This window comes from Octopus bimaculoides, chromosome 19 (genome assembly GCF_046866305.1).
Source record: "Octopus bimaculoides isolate indiv1 chromosome 19, ASM4686630v1, whole genome shotgun sequence".
Classification (NCBI taxonomy): Eukaryota; Metazoa; Mollusca; class Cephalopoda; order Octopoda; family Octopodidae; genus Octopus; species Octopus bimaculoides.
Window position 1 is genome coordinate 52,993,409 of NC_142946.1, and position 24,165 is coordinate 53,017,573.

General features: G+C 34.7%; 1 protein-coding gene across 1 annotated transcript in view; it reads left to right on the plus strand.

The window, feature by feature from the left end:
* LOC106878181 (voltage-dependent calcium channel subunit alpha-2/delta-3-like) overlaps window positions 1-24,165 on the plus strand; it is a 145,276-nt gene that overhangs the window by 77,701 nt on the left and 43,410 nt on the right. The window contains exons 2-3 of the mRNA XM_089337719.1: window positions 10,483-10,632; window positions 17,293-17,441. Coding sequence (XP_089193845.1) covers window positions 10,483-10,632; window positions 17,293-17,441 — 299 coding nt within the window. The remainder of the gene's footprint in view (window positions 1-10,482; window positions 10,633-17,292; window positions 17,442-24,165) is intronic.

Sequence of the window (24,165 nt, forward strand, 5' to 3'; positions counted from 1 at the left end):
TCATTGCTTTCTCCATTTTCTTCACTTTCCCTTTCTATATCTTTCTATCTCAATGTTCCTTTGTCTGTCACTCCTCTCTGGCTATCTCTCTCTCTCTCTCTCTCTCTCTCCCTCTCTCTCCTTTTCTGACACTCTGTTTCTGTCACTTTCTCCTCCTATCTCCCTTTGTCTAGCTCATTCTCTTGTTCTCTCTCTATTTCTGTCTTTGTCTGTCTTAGCCACCACCAACTCTTTCTCACCTATTCATTATTATTCTTGATATATTCCAATTCTTCATGTATTTTCTGTTTATCCTTACCAAATTCAGTGCAGTACAAGTTATTGAAATGACATGAAAAAATATCCTCAAGAGATTACATTCTCTTAGAATATAAAATATTCTTGGACATCAGTAATGTTAAGAGGAAGTTTCAATATGACTTCATATTTCTGGAGCTACTTAAGAATATATATATATATATATATATGTAAATATGTATGTGTGTGTGTGTATCTATACACGCACACATATAAATTATATATTCATACACGCATATATATAAAAGTATATGTATATATTTATACACGCACACATATAAATTATATATATATATATATATGTGTGTGTGTGTGTATTATATGTATATATGTGTATGTGTCTGTGTTAGTATGTATAATTTCACATACAAAGAATTAAGGTATAAAAGTTGGAATCATCTGAATAGGGTTGTGTGTGACCAGAGGTGCCAGGAGCTCAATCATTAATGTAAAAATATAAAAGCATGAGAGAAAGGACTGAACCTTGAGGTACGCCTCAGCCAGTTAATCGTTCGGATCAGGATAAGTTTTATTGACACGTCATGCAAAGAAGTCTGATAATATCTAATACAAGAGACAAAGGACAGGCGGTGACCATACATGTATAACACTTCTCAGCACACACCATTATCCATACATCCACACACAATCTTCAATAGCGTTACCAAGCATATAATGCCTGAACACAGAGGTCTCGGTCTCTGAGAAGCCCAACGTTCGAAGGTCATGCTTGACCACCACATCCCATGTCTTCCTGAGACTACCTCTACTCTGGATTCCTTCATATATATATATATATATGTATGTATGTGTATGTATATGTATGCACTCCCTAAGCATACGCATGCAGGAACACACATCAACAAATTGAAATTTATTGGAGAAATGTGATGTTTCTAGTGTTTTTCTTGCAAAATAAATGATAATAATTAAAGTTCATCAAAGATGAAAGTTCTACAAATAACAATAATAATAAGAAGAAAAATGATGATACTGTATTATTTCATGGTAGTTTTCTACCTTTTTATTTAATTTTTTTTTTTCTTTTCAGTTTTGTGTTAATGTTTAATTACTAAATTTTTAATTAGAAAAAAGATAATTATCCAAAGACCTGATTATTTAACAAATGCTTGTGGATATATGCATGCATATATCATCATCATCATCATTATCACCATCATCATCATTTAATGTCTGTTTTCCATGCTGGCATGGGTTGGACAGTTTGATAAGCTCCAACAAGTTGTAATACTGCATTAACCATTAAGCTCCCATGCCAGCTTTGGCATTGCTTCTACAGTTGGTTGGATGCCCTTTCTTATGCCAACCATTTTACAGTGTGCACTGAGTGATTTTTTTCGTGACAACAGCACTAGTAAGGTTGCCAATTGTATGTATGTGTGTGTACGTGTGTGTGTACGTGTGTGTGTGTGTGTGTGTGTGTATTTTATTTGTGGGTTAAGGCAACTAATGGTTTCATGTGAAGAGATCTTCACAATTGTTTAAGCATGCTGTATAGAGGTGTTGGTCAAAATTTATTCTAAAATTAAAAAGAGAAAGAGAACTTACACACAGACACACACACACATGTGCATGCACACACACATACACACGTGCATGCACACACACACACATACTACATACACTTACTACATACATATATACATACATATGACTGGGTTTCTTTCAGTTTCTATCTACCAAATCCACTCACAAGGTTTTGCTCAGCCAGGGGCTATAGTAGACGACACTTGCCCCAAGGTGTCATGTAGTGAGACTGAACCCAAAACCATGTGATTGGGAAGCAAACTTTTTCCCCACCATGTAAACACACACATACCTCCACCTATTTATGTATTCATTTTAAACTTATTGAAGATCCTGTGATGATACTGACTTTGATTTTCTTTGATATACCGGATTTCATTTTCATTTAATTGTTCTAACAGTTGGTTTGTTTATATCAATTTGTTTTATAGCTTATCCTGAGTCGTTTCCATGCTGAAGTTCGTTTTATACTTTAGTTTTCATTTCCGGAAAAATTGACTCTCTTGTTCATTTTTGCTTTGATATATGAAACACTGTTGTTTAATCTCAAAAATATTGAACAAAATATAAAAGTATAAATATAACTTAAGTGCTCTCTAACTTGCTTAGAAATGAAATGAAAATAAGACGAATAAGATGAAAAGAAAATATAAACCTGAAACGGATGTCATAATATGACAAAGTGGTATTTTAAATTGATATACACAATGTTAGAAGGAATCTGACCAAAAGAAAATCTCTAAAATGAATACTGTGTAAATACAAATTGACCCTGGGAAGAGACCTTAGCATTTGAATGTAGAATGTAAGGGGCCATTACTAAATACTGATACCCTAGTGATTCTACCAATCTACTGCCTTATTCTTTTTCTTTTTTTCTTTTTTTTTTTTGGCTTGTTGGATTTGGAGAAAAAGGCAGTGCTCATAATGTTCACAGGCCCTGTTAGATCTGTGAATTTGGTAATGTTCCCCTCGAGCCTTTGCAGGCAAACATCTCCTGGACATATATGAGCAGGAGGGGTTGTAAGTGAGTGTCACCATCATACAAGCGGTGTCAAATGTTTCTATTATTCCGTGAAAACATGTCTGGCCAAGGGAAAATATTACCTTGCTTGGAAACAGGTGATGGTTGGTGACTGTAGGTGCATCCAGCCATAGAAAATCTGCCTCAATGAATTCCATCTGGCCCATGCAAGCACAGAAAAGAGGACACTGAAATGATGATGGCAATGATCTAAGGGACCTCACCAGACCTGCAAGTATCTCATACACTTGACCTCCAGTACTGACTCACTATTTATCCATCTCTTTCTATTCACCACTTACATCCCTCTTTTCTCTATTATTGGTGCCATTATAAAAACACACCCAAGTATATTCTGCAGGGGTTATGAAGACGTTTTTGTTTTGGCAAAGGTTTAACAACCTCTCTAGTGCTGGTGCCATGAAAAATTGTAACCAGTCTACTCTGTAATGTGGTTCATGTTAGGAAGGACATTAAGTCATAGAAACCAAACCAAAATTGAAACTTACAAGTGAAATGCTGTCCCTTGACCCATCTAGGGGAGCAGAAATTACCCCTCCACCTACTCATGCCAGCATGGAAAGTAGATGTGAAACAATGGTGGTAGTGGTGCTGTTGATGATGGTGATGATGATGATGATGACAATAATGATGATAAGCTGGGCTAATTCAGTAAAGTGGCTATGACCACAATGCAATGCAGTACTAGTAACAGGATACAAATGTTTGCTATCTTAGCTGAGTTGTCTGGTATAAATTATCAACTTGGTCAATACTCACTTTCTAACTTGAGGTATTGAGTTCAAATCTATGCAGCAAGGAAAGCAAAGTTGAATTGTTGCTATTGTTTAGCCCAAGGTCAAATCTAATTCATCAGGCCTATGGTCAAACACATTCCAGCTATGACTGAACAGTTTTTTTTGTTTTTGTTTTTTTGTTTTTTTACCCCAAGCGCTTTGTAAACAGACCACATTTATACAATGTGTCACTTCTTTCTGATAAAGTAGAGTATGCTTCAAAGAAGATTTGGTTGTTGTACGATCACATAAAGTATGATCGCATAAAGACACCTTCATTGGTTGATGGCAGAGATGAGTTTCATACCGAAGCTTGTGCAGCAAATCAAACTGCCTCTCTAACCACCACCACCACCACCCACAACAACAATATTACTACAGCCACACACACCACTACCACCATCACCATTACTACCAACAAGAACATCATAGTCTTCCATATTCAGACTATAATAATTTTATGATGAATCAGCTAATCTCATAAAATAAATATCTTTTCACAGTGTGGCTCTATTATTGTTTATTTCTGCTAAGCTCTTCCAAGTCATATTTGTTGCAATGGAGAACTGGGTCATTTTTATTACTATTCTTATTGTTGTTATCATTAAGGTTGTGAGCTGGCAGAATCATTAACACCTTCCCTCTAAAATTGCTGGCCTTGTGCCAAAATTTGAAACCATTATTATTATTAAAAACTCTGTTGAGGTTAACTTTGCCTTTCATCCTTTGGCAGGTGAGGAGGTTGATAAAATAAAGTACTTGTCAAGTACAGGGACTAATGTAATTGTCTTACCCCCATCCCTTAAAATTTCTGACTTTGCAACCAAATTTAGAATATTTTTACTAAGATGGCGAGCTGGCAAAATTGTTAGCATACTGGATAAAATGCTTAGTGGAATTTCATCTGTCTATACGTTCTGAGTTCAAATTCTGCTGGGGTTGACTTTGCCTTTCATCCTTTTAGGGTCAATAAAATAAATACCAGTTGAACCCTGGGGTTGATGTAATTGATTTATCTCCTCCAAAATTACTGGCCTTGTGCCAAAATTTGAAGCCATTATTATTATTATCATCATTAAAGGCTGCAAGCTGGCAAAATTGTTAGCATGCTGGATGAAATGCTTTGCAGTATTTCGTCTGCTGCTATGTCGTTCTGAGTTCAAATTCTGTCATGGTCAATGGTTGATTAAATAAGTACTAGTTACATACTGGGGTCGAAGTAATTGACTTAATCCCTTCCCCAAAATTTGAGGCTTTGAACTTCCAGTAGGAAGGATTATTACTATCATTATTAAAGGCGGCAAAATGGCAGAATCATTAGCACGCTGGACGAAATGCTTAGCAATGTTTCGCCCATCGCTACATTCTGAGTTCAAATTCTGCCAATCATAATGAAGAAAGAAGAGTTATCTAGAAACAAACTTTATTTTTAAGTAAGTCTTTCCTTAGGGAACAGTTACCAGAAGGGAGATAATTGTTTCTTTGTAATATGTGGTGGGAATAGAAGTTTGAATTTGAAGTAAAAGAATTAAAAGGAAAAAGATGCATAGAATTTGCATATTTATTTACTTATTTTTTGTTTACTTATGAAATTCTAGGAAGAAAATTTTTTACTGATATTTGTGGACAGGAGGAAAAGCTGGTAATCTGTTTAATAGAAACTGCTGTTCCATTTCGTGTTGTGTGTGTGTGTGTGATTATTTGGTAACCTCACTTGGTGCCACATAAAAAGCACCCAGCACACTCTGTAAAGTGGTTGGCATTAGGAAGGGCATTCATGCCAAAGCAGACAGTAGAGCTTAGCACAGTCTTCTGACTTGTCAGCTCCTGCCAAACATTCCAGCACATGCCTGCATGGAAGATGGACATTGAATGATGATGATGATGATGATGATGATGATGATGATGATAAGGAGGAGGAGGAGGAGGAGGGGGATGTGTGTGTTTGTGCGTGTGTATTTCCTTGTCTTGACATCATGTGACAGTTGTAGATGAGTGTCATCATCATGTAAACAGTATCATTCATTTCCAATATACTCTGCAAAAAAACATGTCTGGCCAATATTACCTTGCTCTGAAACAGATGAGGGTTGGCAACAGGAGGGGTGTCCAGCTGTAGAAAATCTGCCTCAGTAAACTCCTTCCAGCCTATACAAGCATGGAAAAGCAGAAATTAAAAGAAAAATGATGATGATGATGACGATGATGATGATGGTAATGATGATGATGATGATGGCAATGAAGTAGTAAGTTTGAACTACTGACTATGTAATAACTAACCTAGTGAACTTTAAACCTCACATTTACTGAGCCTCAATTGGAACTGTGTTATTTTTAAATTGCTAAAAAATATCCAGTTAAATCAAAGCTTGAGTTTCTACTTTGTGGCCATTGAAGGCTTCCAGAACGAAATTGCTGAGATTTACTGTAGCACGTGGATTGTGTAGTTTGCTGTTCTTCTTACTTCAAAGAAGATCAATGAGATATTTAACAATGAAGTATAAGAAACTACACAGTGTAGATTTAAGCATAGTGTTAGGATTAAAAATATATTTGACTTACTTTCAACAGATTAGCTTAGGTTTTAATGATCAGATTACAGGCTGACAGCCATCAAGTGCAGAATCAATAGAGAAAGCTAACAGAATTTCCTCCAGTTTTGTTTTAATATATTATAATCATTTGAGATGGACATTTTATTGCTCAAATTACTTTCTGATAGAGGCTGCTGGAATTTATATATATATATATATATATATATATATATATATATATATATATATATATATATATATACATACACTGTGCTTTGAGCTACACATATATACGTAGTAAGCATTCAAACTTTATCTAAGCCACCACCATCACCACTACCAATGATAACAGCTACCCCAACAGCAGCAACAGCAACAATAATGACTTTTTACTCTTGCATTATTTGTAAGGTAGAGAGGAAACTGAATGATCTCAGTAGATAACTGGTACTTATTTAATTTCAAGTCTTTAAATAGAACAGGAAGTCTATTTTGGTAAGATTTGTACTTGAGACACAGAACAGAAGCAGTTAGTCTACTGATTAAACATTTCTGTCACTACTTAATAATGATGATGATAATAATAATAATAATAATCATAATAATAATCGTAATCCTTTCTACTATAGGCACAAGGCCTGACATTTTGGAGGAGGGAACTAGTTGATTACATCAATCCTCAGTGTTCAACTGGTACTTAATTTATCAACTCTGAAAGGATGAAAGGTAAAGTCGACCTCAGTAGAACTCATCTGACTCTTCATCCTTTGCTTTATAGTACACCTTTATCTTGTGAAGGTGTGTGGCCTAATGGTTAAGGTGTTGGGCTCATGAGTATTAGATGAGGTTGTGAGTTCAATTCTCAGATCAGGCAATGGATTGTGTTCTTGAGTAAGGCACATTTCACATTGTTCCAGTGTACTCTGTTGAAAATACATACCAGTAGCAACTGAGGGTTAATCTTGTGACAAACTGGTACCCCATTCAGGGTACAGTCTCATACTCTCAACCTGAACACCACGAAACTCACCTTGGGATAGACTTCTGTCTGATTAGCCTCTAAGTTCAAGAAAGATTTTTCCTTCCTTACCATTGATTCAAACCTGCTATCATTCTTCTGTATAACAATCACTAAGTAGGTCATCAGCCTAAATTAGTGAACAAACAAATTAATCATTTAGTCAACTAGATTCTAATTATAAGGTTCCTTTTATAAAGAAAGCCATTCTTTATTTTAATGATACATTCATTGCTACAATCTAGTTAACCAAAGATACATATTTTATTGGTGCTGCCATGAAGAACCAATGCATTAGCAGGCTTATTAGCATTCATCAACCTGTCTTAGTTAATTAAAACAATCAATCTGTAATCAAGGAAGTTATAAAGATTATTGAATTATTTTTAGGAATCTTAATCTATTGCTGTTGCTGCTTCTTGGAATTATTTACTGCCATTTCTGGTACAAGTTGGAGCTAGTTTTCTGTAGAAATCAATGAATGATGTTGTAATAAGGCTCTTTAATAATAATAATAATAATAATAATAATAATAATAATATTACTTTTTCTTGCTAGCTGCCTCTTCCTCCTCCTCATTATCATTGTAACCACTGCCATCATCATTATCATCTCTCACTCACTCACATATACGCACGCACACACACAGTAAGTTTCCAGACAGTTTCCACTCGTTAAATTCACTTGCAGGGGATTTATTGATTGGCCAGAGCCATAATAGAAAACACTTACTTGCCATGGGACTAAACCCAGCACCATATGGTTCTTCACCACATGACCATGATTGTGGCAGTTTTTTTCTTTCTTTCATTCTTAGGCATGGTTACATGGTTAAGAAACTAAGTAAGAAACTTGCTTTGCAACAACATGGTTCTGGGTTCAGTCCCATTGTGTGTCATCTTGGGCATCTCGTAAGTGGATTTGGTAGACGGAAACTGTGGAAGTTTGTCAAATATATGTACATGCATGTGTGTGTGTTCATGTGGGTACATGTGCATATGTGTGTGTCTTTGTAATCATTTTCCCCCTCCACCAGCTGACAACTGGGTCTCATAACATAGCAGCTCAACAAAAGTTGGCCTTTGAGTCTGTCATCTTTTGGATTTGACATCATTTCAGTCAATTTTATTCTTCTTTCTTTATATTTAAGAAACTGAAGTGGGGAAAAAATGTGATCTAATTTAAAAAGGTTACAAATTAATAACTATTTTATTTTTTCTGAAATTCAGAAAAAAATTAGCATTTAACTCATTCCCTGGTAGATAGCCCTGAGTCAGCTTGCACCTAAAATATGCGGGTCTGGAGTTTGCTGAGGCAACAGGATGTGAGTTTACTGGTCTGAGGGTCAGAGAAATTTCGTCATTGTTGATGTTTGCTGAAGGAAGACGTTAAAAAGACTGACAGCAGCTCACTGCATGCTCTGACTTTAACTGATTTATAAAACTAAAGCCTATTCCAATAACAACAAACTAAAAGAACATCATCATCGTCATCACCACCACCATCATCATCATCGTCATCATCAATGTCACCACCATTTCACTATTATCATCATCATCATCATCATCATCACCAGCATCTATTATATGCTACTACTAGTGCTGTCATCAGCACATTAATTCGTAACTAATTAGAAATAATTGTCATAGTAACTTCAAGTTGCATACAATTCAAGTGTATTTGAACTTTAATTATTGCTTAGTAATTGAATCCTACTGTGTGTCTGTCTGTCTGTCTGTCTGCCTCTCTCTCTCTCTCTCCCTCCCTCCTCTCCCCTTCCCCTTCTCATATTCTGGCTTTCTCTACAGTCAACTTATAATTACCACTGATACTGAAAACAACCTAATTTCAATAACCTATCAATACTTCACTTCTTTATAGTATTTCTCAAAGAGATAGGTTTTTGCATGTATACGGCTGAGTGGTAAGAAGCTTGCTTCCCAACCACATGGTTCCGGGTTTAGTCCCACTGCATGGCACCTTGGGCATGTGTCTTCTACTGTAGCCTCGGGCTGACCAAAGCCTTGTGAGTGGATTTGGTAGAGGGAAACTAAAAGAAGCTTGTCATACATACATGCATAAATACATACATACATATATATTGTCTTATAGTCATCAGGGATCACATAATGATAATTTACTTGTGTATCTGGAGATAGTGTGAAGCCTCATTTAAAGACCTAAATCTATTTTAGGAGAGAAGTGAGCCATGTAAGACAGAAATAATATATTGAACTCCCAATATTAACAAACTGGCTTAGATGGTGGGATCTAGGTTTAAACTTTTGGTGGAATTGTGGAGAGACAAACTACCAAAATAATGTTTCTGCAAATGAAATATGGTAAAATGGTAGAGTTCATGCTGGTGACAATGTTTCAAACCCAGGCTACAGCTGCTCTGATAATCGGCAGTGACTTGGTCAATGAATCTTCTGTGATGGTTGGCAGTCGATGCCAAGATGAGCTGCTGTGGATCACAGCAATGTAAAAGCACATGACCAGGGACCACATGTGAACTTGTATTCCCAACAAAACTTCGAACATGAACTCTACACATGGTGAACTCATTGGTCAGAGCCAGCTCAGCTCACACTGGGTGAATGTCACTGCAAATTTGAGTAAGATAGTTATGTGGTGTTCTTAGTAGAGAGTTAATACAAGGAAGATAATTTCTTTGTAATATTTGGTGGCATTAGAAGTTTGAATTTGAAATTAAGGAATAAGGGGGTGGGGAAACATGCATAGAATATTTATATTTAATTTTTTTTTTCTTTTTTTTGATTATTATGAAGTTCTTACAATTTCTAATCAGTGATAATCATGTACAACACTATTTCATTCTTCTTAGAAATAGGATATTGTTTGTGGCAATGATGACAAAATTGATGATGATGGTTGTAGTGCAGTTGTTGTGATCAAGGTGCTAGTGATTGTGGTAGTAGTCATGGTGATGGTCAAGGAGGTTGTTGTAAAGATGGTGGTTTGCTATGAAAGTGAGGATGTTGATTATAATTATAATATTCATGCAGTTGATGATGGTTGCAATGTTGATGAAAATTATGGATGCTGATGCTTATGATCATGATGGTGGCTTATGATCATGATGAGTAATGATGTTTTTGATGATGATGATAATGATGAACTTAATGATGACAGGAATGATTACAATAATGACAAATTTTAAAAACCTTTCAATAATAATGATTTTCTTTCTTTTATTTTGTAACATGATGCTCAATGTTGTTTCTTTATGTTTCATTGCAGCTTGCAAGTGATGGTATTAAAAAAGATTATAGCCAATCGTACCTTGATCAAGCAAATTACACATTTGAAAAGAAAAATGGAACAGAGATTGTTCTGAAAATGAAAGTCAAGCTAGGAGAATATTTCCGTAAAAAAAAGAGAGCAGCCAATGTAAGTATTATCTTATTGAATGTTTAAAGTCTGGTATAGAAGTTAGATTGAGGATGTTATTGCTTCAAGAAATAATGATTTCAAATTTTAGATTGGGGGAGGGGGTTAAGTTGATGACGTTGGCATGGGTGCCAGTCGTCGAATTTAGTTCGATTTCGATTTCACTTGCCTCAACAGGTCTTCGCAAGCGGTGTTATGATGGGTTTCTTTTCAGTTTTGGTTTGTTTGACTAAAGGCAGTGCTCCAGCATGGCTGCAGTCAGATGACTGACACAAGTAAAAGAATATATATATATACAGACACACACACACATATATATATATATATACACACACATATATATATATGCTGTTTGTGTTGTAATGTACTGTTTTATAATGTATTTGTGTTACCCCTGGAGCAAATACATGAAATATTCTGTTATAGCCAAAAACTTGCGATTTTCAGTATAAACTTGACGCTGAGGAAACATTTTATTGGGTGGTTTCTATATCTCGTTGAGACTGCCAGTCTCTTAGCCGGGTAGATCTCTTTAAAGCTTACTGCTTTTCAACTTTGCCACTCGATAAAGTATCTTCCATTTATTCAGGATTCTATCTACAGAGCCAGGTGTAAAAGTGATTTCAAATATAAATCTCATGGTTTACCATAAAACCTACCTCTCCTGCTAAACCATTTAGCTTGCTTCTAATCAATTTTTAAATTCTGGAATGTTTGAAGAACACACACATATACATACATACACATATATATACATACACTATACACATATATAAAGCCTGTGTTGACCAACAACTTCTCGTGATATCTAACATTTAAATACTTTCTCTGTTGCTTTTGATACCTTGCCCGCTTTTCAGCTCAAATATCTCCCAAATGCATCGATATCTATTTGACACGATATCTGTCGAATATATTATATAAGCATCTTTTAAGCGAGATGATATCCCTTTAATGTGCGTCTCAAGTTAATACACTAGATCGGTTTAAATTAATATCAGTCTCAAGCCAATTTCTGTACTTTCATGTAATTTTCAATGCAACACCGTTCAAAGAGGTTATATTTAATTGATTGAATACCTTTCACTCTGCTAAAGCAAATAACTAGACACTCTGTGAAGTTTTATTCTTAGCACCAATAAATCAGAATTTATTGAAATGTGCTATCTCCCTTCTGGAAGCTGAGTTAGCAGCCACCATTGCTATCTATGCTATTATTCACTGTTCATTTAATATACCATCCTCTATCAAGATTTATTTATCAAACTATCTCCTCCATCAGCTAGGAACAGTATATCTAACACATTATCATCACTTCACTGAACAGTGTGTACATTTAATGTGCCAAAGAATTAATATTTACTATATAGATTTTTTTTTTTTTTTTACTTCTTCACATTAACAATTTACAGTTATCATTGTTTTTAAGTATTCTCTTCTCTTTTGCTGCTTTTATTCTTTTTATTTTTTTAAAATTCATTTTTACATAATTTTGATATTTTGTTTTATCTTTGTCAGAATTGTCAGAATGATTAAAATATTTTTTTAAAATTTTTATTTTTATTTTTATTTCAATGATTAGGAATCATATGGTTGTTCTTTCAAGAGATGAATTTATTTCCATTTAGAAACTGATAAATCATAATTTTGACAATTATATGTAATTTTATCAGCACCGTTATCCATTACCATTTTATTCTTTCCAATTGAAGAAAAATCAGAGAACAGCTCCACCTGCTCAATGTAGCAGGAAAATCTTCATCAACCAATTCCTCACAATTCCATTACATATCCTCACATGTTTTAAAATCTAAATCTTAAGACAGGTTGACCTTCAGTTTAGTCTATATACATGGAATAAAAGCTATCATTCTTTTATTTTTTACTTGTTTTAGTCAGCATATCACAGTAATTATTTTTAAAGTCTAGTAGTTGTTCCAGCAGTCTTTTTTACTGAGCTATCAGTTGATGGATGGGTAGAACAAACTCAGATTCGCCCATCCTCATCACCCCCGCCATCATCATTATCACCATCATCATTTTAATGTACACTTTTCCATGTCTGCATGGTTTAGATGGAGTTTATTGAACCAGGTTTTTTATACACCCTTCCTGTCACCAACTCTCTCTTGTTTCCGGGCAGGTTAATATTTTCTCATGGTCAGACATTATCATACAGAATACTGGAAATGAATGACACTGCTTGTATGATAGTGATGCTCGTTTACAGCTCTCATGTGATGTCAAGACAAGGAAACACAATTGCCATGATTAATCGCTGACCAAAACATTCAATTTTTTTTCTCCGTGTTTTTCTCCTTGTTTTCTCTGTATTCTTTCTGTTGAAGAGCATAGCTCGAAACGTTAAAGACTTTCTGTATTCCTGAGCGTTAAACTAATACATCCTTTTGTTGTCTACACCACCTGTCCTCGTCTGTTGTTGTTTTTTTTCGTAAATTCTCCCATATATATATATATATAACAGTTAACAAGTGAAACAGAGACAGAGAGAAACAAGAAAAATACCCCTGGTATTTGAATACTATACAAATATGTTTTTAAAAAGACTTTTCATTTGAATTTGCCAAAATTTAATTTTTCCATAATTTGTTATCCATATTTACTGTTGAAAAGATCTCAAGGATCGAAACCAGTACTGAAATGTTTTTTTATAAAAGTATTTTAGCATTTTCTACTTTGCCTTTTTTCCATATATACATACATACATATATATATATATATATATATATATATATATATATATATATATATATAGAGAGAGAGAGAGAGAGAGAGAGAGAGAGAGAGAGAGATTTGTAGGTAAAGTATATGTGATGTTCACACTGCTCTGAATTGCTTGACTATCATAACTAAGGAGCATAAAATAAATTTGATGGTTTCAAATATAAACTGAAAGGAGGTTTATGTTCAATTATGTTCTGTATTGACAACTTGTAAATGATTTCTTACATTGGTACAAAGGCCTCAAATTTAAAGTGAGAAGAGAAGCATAAAATTAGATGGCTTTCAATGGTCTATTCAACTTAGTGTATTTGCATCAGTTGTGGCGTGCAAGAGAGACGATTGCGCTGGTATGGACATGTGGTGAGAATGGAGGAGGATAGCTGCGTGAAAAAGTGCCACACCCTAACAGTTGAGGGAACCCGTGGAAGAGGTAGGCCCAGGAAGACCTGGGCTGAGGTGGTGAGGCAAGACCTTCGTACATTGGGCCTCACCGAGGCGATGACTACGGACCGAGACCTTTGGAAATGGGCTGTGCGTGAGAAGACCCGGCAAGCCAAGTAAGATCGTTGCCAGTGCCCCTGGACTGGTTCTTGTGCGGGTGGCACATGAGATGCACCATTTTGAGCGTGGCCGTTGCCAGTACCGCCTGACTGGCTCCTGTAGGATTTTCGAGCGAGATCGTTGCCAGTGCCCCTGGACTGGCTTGTGCGGGTGGCACATAAAAGACACCATTTCGAGCGTGGCCGTTTTCGTGCGGGTGACACGTAAAAGCACCCACTACACTCTCTGAGTGGTTGGCGTTAGGAAGGGCATCCAGCTGTAGAAACTCTGCCAAATCAGACTGGAGCCTGGTGTTGCCATCCGGTTTCACCAGTCCTCAGTCAAATCGTCCAACCCATGCTAGCATGGAAAGCGGACGTTAAACGATGATGATGATGATGAAAAGGATTTCTTACAGAAGCACAAGATGAGAATTGTGTTATGCAAGTCTCTTTCTCAAGGACATTAACAACAGTGCAAATGAAATGAAATGGAAGCATCTGGGAGTCGAGATGGGATTGCTGCTGACTTAGTTTTGTGGGACCTTTATGTCTACTCTCCACCATTAAAACATCATCATCATCTTCATCATCATCATCATCATCATCAACATCATCACCACCACTATCATAATCAGCCTCATTGTCGTCGTCACCACCACCATCATTGACAAGAACAACAACAGCAATAATAACGATAATGATAATGGTACACCGAAAAAAGAACTTTTGATGATATTACTCAAGTGAAAACCTTAAGAATGGAAGCAGGAAAATATTTAGTTAATGGAGAGGAAATTAGATATCTATCTATTGTGTTAGTCTGCTATATAGCTGCAAAGAAGATTCCTGATGGTAGGAGGAAACTTCTAAAGTAATGTTTCGATGCTGACATTGGCTTTACCAAGCATTGGAAGCCATAATTTGGAGTTGAGAGCAGAAATCAATTTCACTATAATCAGATTATATATTGATTTGTGTATTGATATATGTTGATCAATAGCTTGGAACATAAATAGGCTGAATACAAACCAACTGTTTAGAGGTATTTTACAAAATAGCACAAATAATTTATTTGAAAAAATAATAATTGATATGTCCGATATTTCTTTTTGAAATACCTTTTAACCTTCTAAAAAAAAAAAAAAAAGAAAAGGACTGAAAGAAAAAAGGAAAAAAAAAAAAGTTCTTTTAGTAAAAAAAAAAAATAAATTATTTTTTTTGTAATTTATGTGCAATCTAACCTCACTGAAACTAATCCAACAGATTCTTTATTTAATTATCTGATGAAAACATTTTCCATATTATTTCATCTTGCAATAATTTTCTGACAGTATCACAAGTTTTCACAAAAAAAAAAAAATGTACAATTTAAACTAATTTCGTTTTTTTTTTTCTTTTTTGTTCATTTCAAAATAGTTTCTTCTTCAATTTCAAATCTTATTAGAAGAGAATTATGAAATATGTTATGTCTTTAACATTTTTAACTATCAAACTAATGATAAAGTGCTTAATTCATTAGTTAAATGATTATTACTCACTTCAAAGAATTATTTCACTAATTGGGAAAAGTTTATGCGTGTTTTATAGATTAATTTCTCTTGAATTCTTTCTTATAGTCTTTATTATATGCTAGAACACAAATACCATAAATAAAAAAAAATTACAACTATCTTAGATATATATCTTTCTTAGTTTCATAAAATTTCCTATGATTTTTGTTTTTCCCTAGTTTTGAACCATTCTTTTATTTATTTTATTTAATATCATGTTCGTTTGTTCATTTTATGTTCATTTTTTGATGCTGGCATGGGTTGGATAGATACTCATTCTTCACTAGCCCTTTCCTATTTTACAAGTTAGGAGTATTTTCTTCCACTTCTTTGAGAGGACATAATGTTCACCAAGAATGAACAATATTTTAAAGTGTATAAGGAACCCTCTAATTTTTGGGGCTTAAAATTTGGAAAAAAGGTTTTGTAAGGGATTATAATACTATCCATGTATAAGAAACTCCCATATTTATTTAACCTAATTTTCAACAAAAAAATGGGTTCCTCATACACATTAAAATACGGTAAATATAAAAACACTGGTTTTTGTTTTTGCTCAGACAGTCACATGCCAGAAGCAGAAATGACAATTTTCATGCATTTTATTTCATTACCTAATATTGTCGTCGTCATCATTTTAATGACCACTTTTCTATGCTTCCTTTACCTGTTTCCAAGCAAGGTAATATTTCCCTATGGCCAGATGTTTTCACAGAATACTGGAAGTGAAAGCACTGCTTGTTTGACACTGACCATCATTTGACAACTCTCATGCAATGTATAGACAGGAGACACAATCATACATGCATCTACACACACATGCATGCATGCCCACTCACACACACATGCTCGATGGGCGTCTTTCAGTTTCTTTCTACCAAATCCACTCACAAAGCTTTAGTCCACCCAAGACTAAGTAAAGGTACTTGCCCAAGGTGCCATGCAGTGGGAACAAACCTAGAACCATGCGGTTGGGAAGCACACAGCCTGTACCTATATCAGAAAAATAAATATCAGAAAAGTAAATAAATAAACAAACAGTGACTATCTATTTATCCCACACTTGAACAATAGCATCAGTTGTGATTGAGCTTTTGATATCAAACTAGAATTGAGTCAATTACCTGATTATACAGAATGTTCAAATTCCTGTACTAAATTTTATTAATTAGATGCCAAACTAACTCATTAGCTATTAATCAATCTCCTTTTTTTTTTACCTCCTAGCAAGTGTCAACATTTTGCAAACATTTTTCACATTCAGGATTGTTGAAGCATGGTATAAAACTACCTGCAGCAGTTACTAGCTGTCAAGACATTACATCCTTCAAAGATTTTACGCTTCTTGAAATTCACCAACATTACTTCTGATGTGTTTATGTACCCTTTCTTCTTTATACTCTTTTACTCATACTTGTTTCAGTCATTTGACTGCGGCCGTGCTGGAGCACCACCTTTAGTCGAGTAAATCATATTTGTTTATTTGTTTGTCCGTGGACAAGATATCTCAAGAACCGCTGGATAGATTCAAATGAAACTTTCAAGAATGTTTGGCCTTGTGATTGACACAAACTGATTAAAGTTTGGGATTGATCTGGTACCGGACAAGGATTCTGGATTATTTTTCTTGTTTTTTTACTTAATTTTTGAGAGCGGTCAGGTTCATTTTTAGTATTCTCATTTGTGAGAGCAGTCAAGTTTATCTCAGATATTCTCATTTAAAAAATCATTTCTAATCGTTGAGAGGACGTTGGTGTTGCCTTGGCAGAGGTTTGTGCTCTCTGAGTGCTCTTGTTTATCATTTTTGTTTGTTTTATTTACAGAGGCTGGCAGACAAAGTAAGAGATTTATATGATGAAACCCTTGCAAACAAGGATAAGTACCCAACTCCAGATAGGCTTCCACTACTCTCTTCTGAGGTCTACATGGATTCTGATATTCCATCCAAACTTCCAGCGTTAGATTTCAGTCCGTAAGTACAACAGTATTTCTGATTTTTCCACCTTGAAATCATGTCTACTTTCAGATGGATCCAACATATGTTTCTTGCATGGATTTTACCTATTGTCTTGCTTAACACCACCACATCACTCTCGGGTACCTTCAGTAGAGTTGTACTCTGTTGCAAGCATTCAAGTTTGGCTTCTGGTCAGAGGGTAACTTATACTCATCTTCCAACCAGCCCCAGAGTCCCTAAAAAGTGTCATAAGTTACTTCACTTCGTCTACCGACTAAGTTATGTGTATATATGTATATGCATGTGTATGTTTGTGTTTTTTGTGCGTGTAAATATTGTATATATGTATATATATATATATATATATATATATATTGAGGTTAGGAGAGGTAATGATATCAGTAAGACCCAAGGTGTCAGGTAATGCTGAGTAAGTGCTATGGACAGACTATAGTAAAGCTCCAGGTTTGGCAATTATGTGAATGAGGAGTCCAATGTAGGTCATATATTAGCATGCGCATATATAAAAATTTAACAGAATGAGATAAAAATCCAAGGCTGTGAAAGATTTCAGAACATTTATAAAGAGGTCTTACAGCTGTTTCCGGGATATTTTATATATCTCTTCATGCTTAAATAATGGAATTGCAGATACAATATCCCTGCATATCTCAAGTCTGTTTTCATTCCTCCACTTCACTTCTATTTCATATCTTTTCTAGAATAATTATTGCTTAACCATTTTCTCCAGGATTGGTCAGGTGATGTTGACACCTCAAATATGATCCCAATAAAGGTTGAAAATCAATGAAGACTCTTCATCACTTTTTTCAGTCTACAGAGGGATAGGTAAATTTGACTTGTTTATATGTATACTATGTAGGTTTATCCGTCTGTCTATCTATCTGTCTGTCTGTCTATCTATCTGTTTGTTTGCCTATCTGTCTATCTGTTTGTCTATTTATCTGTCTGTTTATATATTTGTCTGTCTATTTTTCTATCTGTCTGCCTGTCTGTCTATCTATCTGTCTATCTGTTTGTCCATCTGTTTATCTATTTGTTTGTCTGTCTGTCTGTCTGTCTCTTTGTCCATCTGTCTATCTATCTGCCTGTCTATCTGTCTATCTGTTTATTTATTTGTCTATCTATCTATCTGTCTGTCTGTCTATCTATCCATCATCTGGTGGTGATGGTGTGGTGGCGGTGATGGTATGGTGGTGGTGGTGGTATTGATGATGATGATGATGATGATACAAACTTATCTTGTGCCATCTCTTAAGTCTTTGCAACAATCTTCACTCACCTCCTGTCACATTGTTCTCACCCATGTTTCTTGTGATCTCTCTCTCTCTCTCTCTTCTACATTCTGCAATCCAACTGGGTAACTGACACACCCCAAAAGAAAACTTTCATCTCATTTATTATAGACACGACCCAACCATTGCATTATAAACTTATCATCTGGTTTTACATTAACCATCTTGCCCCGTCTCATTGTTAGTCACATGATCCTGCCACACCTTTTCCCTAATATTCTCTGTAATTCTCTGTGCTCAAAGTCTAGAAATTTAGCATCAGGTGTACTGGTACTGTGCCAAGATCGATGTCCATAAAATAATATTGATCTTTTCAAGGATATATAAATTTTTACCTTGATATTTGTGTCGAGAGACAGTTGAACTTCCATACCAATTAAATCTTTATAAGAATATATTTCTGGCTTTGCTCTATTTTGGGGTTATAACGCTCTGAGAAAACATTAATATAGTATTACATACAATTGATATATCCAAATAGTTTATGATGTCATATGTAATTTTCTTCATGCATAAATTACTAAATTTATTCCAGCAAAAGTTCAGTTGATTGGCAACATTGCATATGTTGGTGTTTGTTCTGCATCTTTGCATTTTGTGTTCAATCTTTGTTGAAGTCAAGTTCACCTTTTATTCTTCCAGGAATTACAAAATAGAATAAGTCAGATACTGAATGCCCCCCTTTTCTCTCTCTCTCTTTCTTTCTCCCCTACTTTTACTGGCTAAAATTCTAGAATTTCTGTGAATAATGGTCTCTAAATTGTTGTAAGAATATTGCACTTTTATGTTAGAAAAATATTCCCTAATATATTGAGTATGGCATTTTCTTCTTTGGCACTTTTGATTTTGGCTTTTACTGCTTATTATCACATGCACACCTTGCAAATATATATCTGTATGCGCATACTTGTGTCTGAGAGTGTGTACTTATATATGTATGTACGTACATACATATACATATGTACATACATACATATATGTATGTACATACTTATGTACATACATACACACATGCATACATATATGCACATGTATATGGTGTGTGTGTGTGTGTATATATATATATATACACATATATACACACACACATATAAGCATACAAATACACATGTATATTTGCAGACATACATATACATTCGTGCATATATTTACATATCTGCATATGTATATATATATATATATATATATATATATATACCGGAGTAAGCACATGAAATGTGCAACAAGGTGGAAAAAAGAGTACATATACACACACACACACATACATACATACATAAATGTAGATACATGTATGTATGCAAGCATACATACATACATACATATATACACATACATGCGTATCTATATTCACCTGTGCATTCACACAAGAACAGAAGAGAGAGAAAGAAAGAGAGAGAGAAAGAGACATATACATGTATATATATATGTTTGTGTGTGTCTCTGTGTGTTTATACTCCTCCCTCTCTCTCTCTCTTTCTCTTTGTGTGTAAGAATACTTCTGCACAAGTGTGTATAGATGTACATGTATAATGCATACATGTACTTACCTACCATGAGGTTAGATTTATTGGGAATTGTGTTACAGAGACAAATGACTATGTAAGCAAAAAACACTTGCACATACAGGAAAACAGGTAAAATAAGTAGGTAGGAAAATATGTTTGTGTGTGTAATATGTACGTGTAAGTATATATGCTTGTATGTGTGTGCGTGTGTTGTGTGTGTGTGTGTGTATCTTTTAAGGACAGGGAGAGCAGTCTGAATATATAAAATTGATAGATAGATATTGAATATATGCTCATAAACCTATATTATTCAATACACAAATGCATATGTATGTATTGAATAATTCATACATATATATATATATATATATATACATATATGTTTGTGTGTATATATATATATATATATATATATACATACATGTACAAACACTCATACGTGTACACGCATATTTTAAATTCATACTTACAAATATATACTTATACAGATATATCTCTATAGATACATTTATACAATTCAGGGGACACACACACACACACACACACACACAAATATATATTTATATATATCTGGCAGTCTTCCCGCTACCCACCTTATCTTAAACTAGATATCTGCGTCTCTATGAAAGGACTCTTGCATGACATTATTTCCTGCAAGTTTCAGATGACTTATATTTCTTCTCTTGCTGCTGCACACTGGTTCCTAATTCCAATCTTAGCCTTGGTACAGACAATTTCTCATCCTATTACAATATACCTGTGTTTTGTTCAATACTGCTATACCAAATCATCTCTTCTGTACCTTTTGATAATAATTTCGCCTTAACCTCCGCTTTGATTATCTATATATTGATCTTTTATTCTCTCTCTCTCTTTTTTTTTTTTTCATCTCTTCTCGTCTCCCACATTCACATAATGAGCTAAATTGATGGTTGCTTGTTCTTATTCATTGTTTATTCACTTATTCAGTATTATTTTGGTTTAAGGAGATGACTAAGAATAGAAATGGGCTGTCTATAGTGTTGCTATGTTATTTCATTTTTTCCTCCCACTTTTCTTTTTTTCTTTTTTATACTTTTTTTCATTTGTTAACTCCCACATTTTCAGGATTCTGTGCCTAATAAATAAAATTACTATTACCATTATTGTTATTATTATTATTATTATTATTATTATTATTATTATTGTGGAGGCATGTGGCTTAGTGGTTAGGGTGTCAGCATCATGATTGTAAGATTGTGGTTTCGATTCCTGAACCGGGCGATGCGTTGTGTTCTTGAGCAAAACACTTCATTTCACGTTACTCCAGTCCACTCAGCTGGCAAAAATAAGTAACGCTGCGATGGACTGGCATCCCATCCAGCTGGGGAACACATACGCCATTGAAACTGGGAAACCGGGCCCATGAGCCTGGCTAGGCTTTAAAAGGGTGCATTTATTTTTTTTTTTTATTTTTTAATTATTATTATTATTATTATTATTCGCTGAGGTTGACCTTGCCTTTCATCCTTTCGTGGTCAATAAATTAAATACCAGTGAAATACTGGGGTCGAGGCAATTAACTGGTCCCCTCCACTAAAATTTCAGGCCTTGTACCTTTAGTAGAAAGGATTATTATCATTATTATTATTATTATTATTATCATATTATTATCATTATTATTATTATTATTATTATTATTATTATTATTATTATTATTATTATTATTATTATTATTATTATTATTATTATTATTATTTGAATATCAAAGAAAATGCCTCCTGGTATTTGTTCTGGCTCTTTATACTCAGAGTTCAAATTCTGTCAAAGTAACTTTGTTTTCATCTTTTCTGAGTCAATAAAGTAAAATAGAAACCAGTCAAGTACTTTTGAATCAATTGTATTGGCTAACTACTCCCCCTACCCCATCAGAATCACTGGCCTTGTGCCTAAATTACAAACAAGCATCATCATCATCGTCATCATCATCATCATTATAACCTGCATGTTTGATGCAATCACTTGCTGGGACACACGAAGCATCTGATTTTAAGCCAGAAGACACAAACCATTTATGGGTAAGAGCTTTATCAACATCAATATTATTAACTGTCTTTGGATATTTGCCATTGAGAGGTTTTTTTCTTGCCATTTATCAGTAAGAATATCTAAGGCAGCAGTTTTAACAAGGGTTTTCATTTGCTTAGCTTTTTCTGTGCCTGTTTCTAGTACATCTACTTCTGGGATTTGTTGTATTTGGAATTCACTTACATGAATTAGTATTGTTGTTGTTGTTATCATTTTTTACTTTTAACCTGTCTCTTCGTTACAATCACTTGACAATACTCACTCAGCATCCGAGGCTGAGTGGAAGATAAGAGATGTTACAGTATGACTGAAAGCTTGGGGAGGGGAAGTGACAGGGGCAGTAGCAAAATATCTTCATCTAATACAACACCGACATTTAAATGGCTAGGGTTTTTCTAAGGATGTGGGCAGTACTTGTCAGCACAATCATTTGGATGTCTCTGAGACATGGTTCTCCTGGGATCTTATCCCTTTTTTTTTCATACCTAGGGCACTTAAAATAACAGGAACAGTTCTTGCTTCTAAGATGCCACATCTTTTGTATTTCAATTTCCAGGTCCTTATATTTACTTAATTTATCAAATTCCTTTACAGGTATATTTTTTACTGTAAGAACACTTACATCTATTAGTCTACAGGTATTTTCTTCCCTGTCTTTGATAATTATGTCTGGTCGATTAGCCTGGATTGTTCTGTCAGTGTTAGCTGGAAAATCTCAGAGGACAGTGACATTTTTACCTTCAACTACTGTCCTACCCTCCTCCTACTGCTGTTGTTGTCCTCCTCCTCCTCCTTCAGTGGGCTACCAGAATCATTATTCCACCCCAAACAAAACGCTTATCAACATTTCTTCCAGTTTTATGTTCTGAGCTCAAATTCTGCTGAGGCTAACTTTGCCTTTCATGCTTTTGGAGTCAATGAAATAAGTACCAATCAAGTAACAGACACAAACATACACACTCGCATGTGCACACGCACACACACACGTATGTAGCAGTGCGGAGCAGTGATGAGATATAAACTTTATACATCCACACATGCATGCACACTCACAAAATCACACACACACATATATACATGACAGGCTTCTTTCACTAGATACACACACACACATGTACATAAAGAAAAGTGCAGAGGAAGGCTTTTATAAATATGTCTGTACATTTGTGTGCATGTGTGTGTGTGTGTATGTTGTGTGCCTGAATGTGTGTGTGTGTGCCTGTGCACATGTATGTGTGTATGTCCGTTGAACGTTTTCATTCTGTGCCTGCATAAAAAAATAAGCTGCAAGTAGTGAACTTTGCTAACATTCCCTATCAAGAAATTATCTGTTAGCTTTCTGCTTTCAAAGATGCATGAAATAAAAAAAAAATTCCTTACTAGAAAAAACAGATAAAGGAATCCAGCTGTAAAACAGGCTTCATCAAGAGCATCCAACTGTAAAACAATGCTGCAATAATATGTAATTCATCTAACCCATGCTAGCATGGATAAAAAGACATAAAATGAATGAATGAATATCGTGTTATTATCATTTTTATGTCTGCTTTTCTATACTGGCATGGGTTTGAAAAATTTTTTTAGGCTATGTTTTACAACCAAGTGTAAATCATAATTAATAATAAAAACTGCATATACATACATACATACATGCAACTATGCTGAACTATCGAGAAATCTGCAGTTACTCTATCCAGATTACAAGTTCAGGTTTATACTTGTAATTATTGGGGTCCTGGGATATGTAACACAATGCCTAAATACCAATCTTGAGAAATTAGGCTTCTCAAAACTTAGAGAGGAGAAAGCTGATTTGTAGACTACAGATCCAACCCATCACTGGAACTGTAA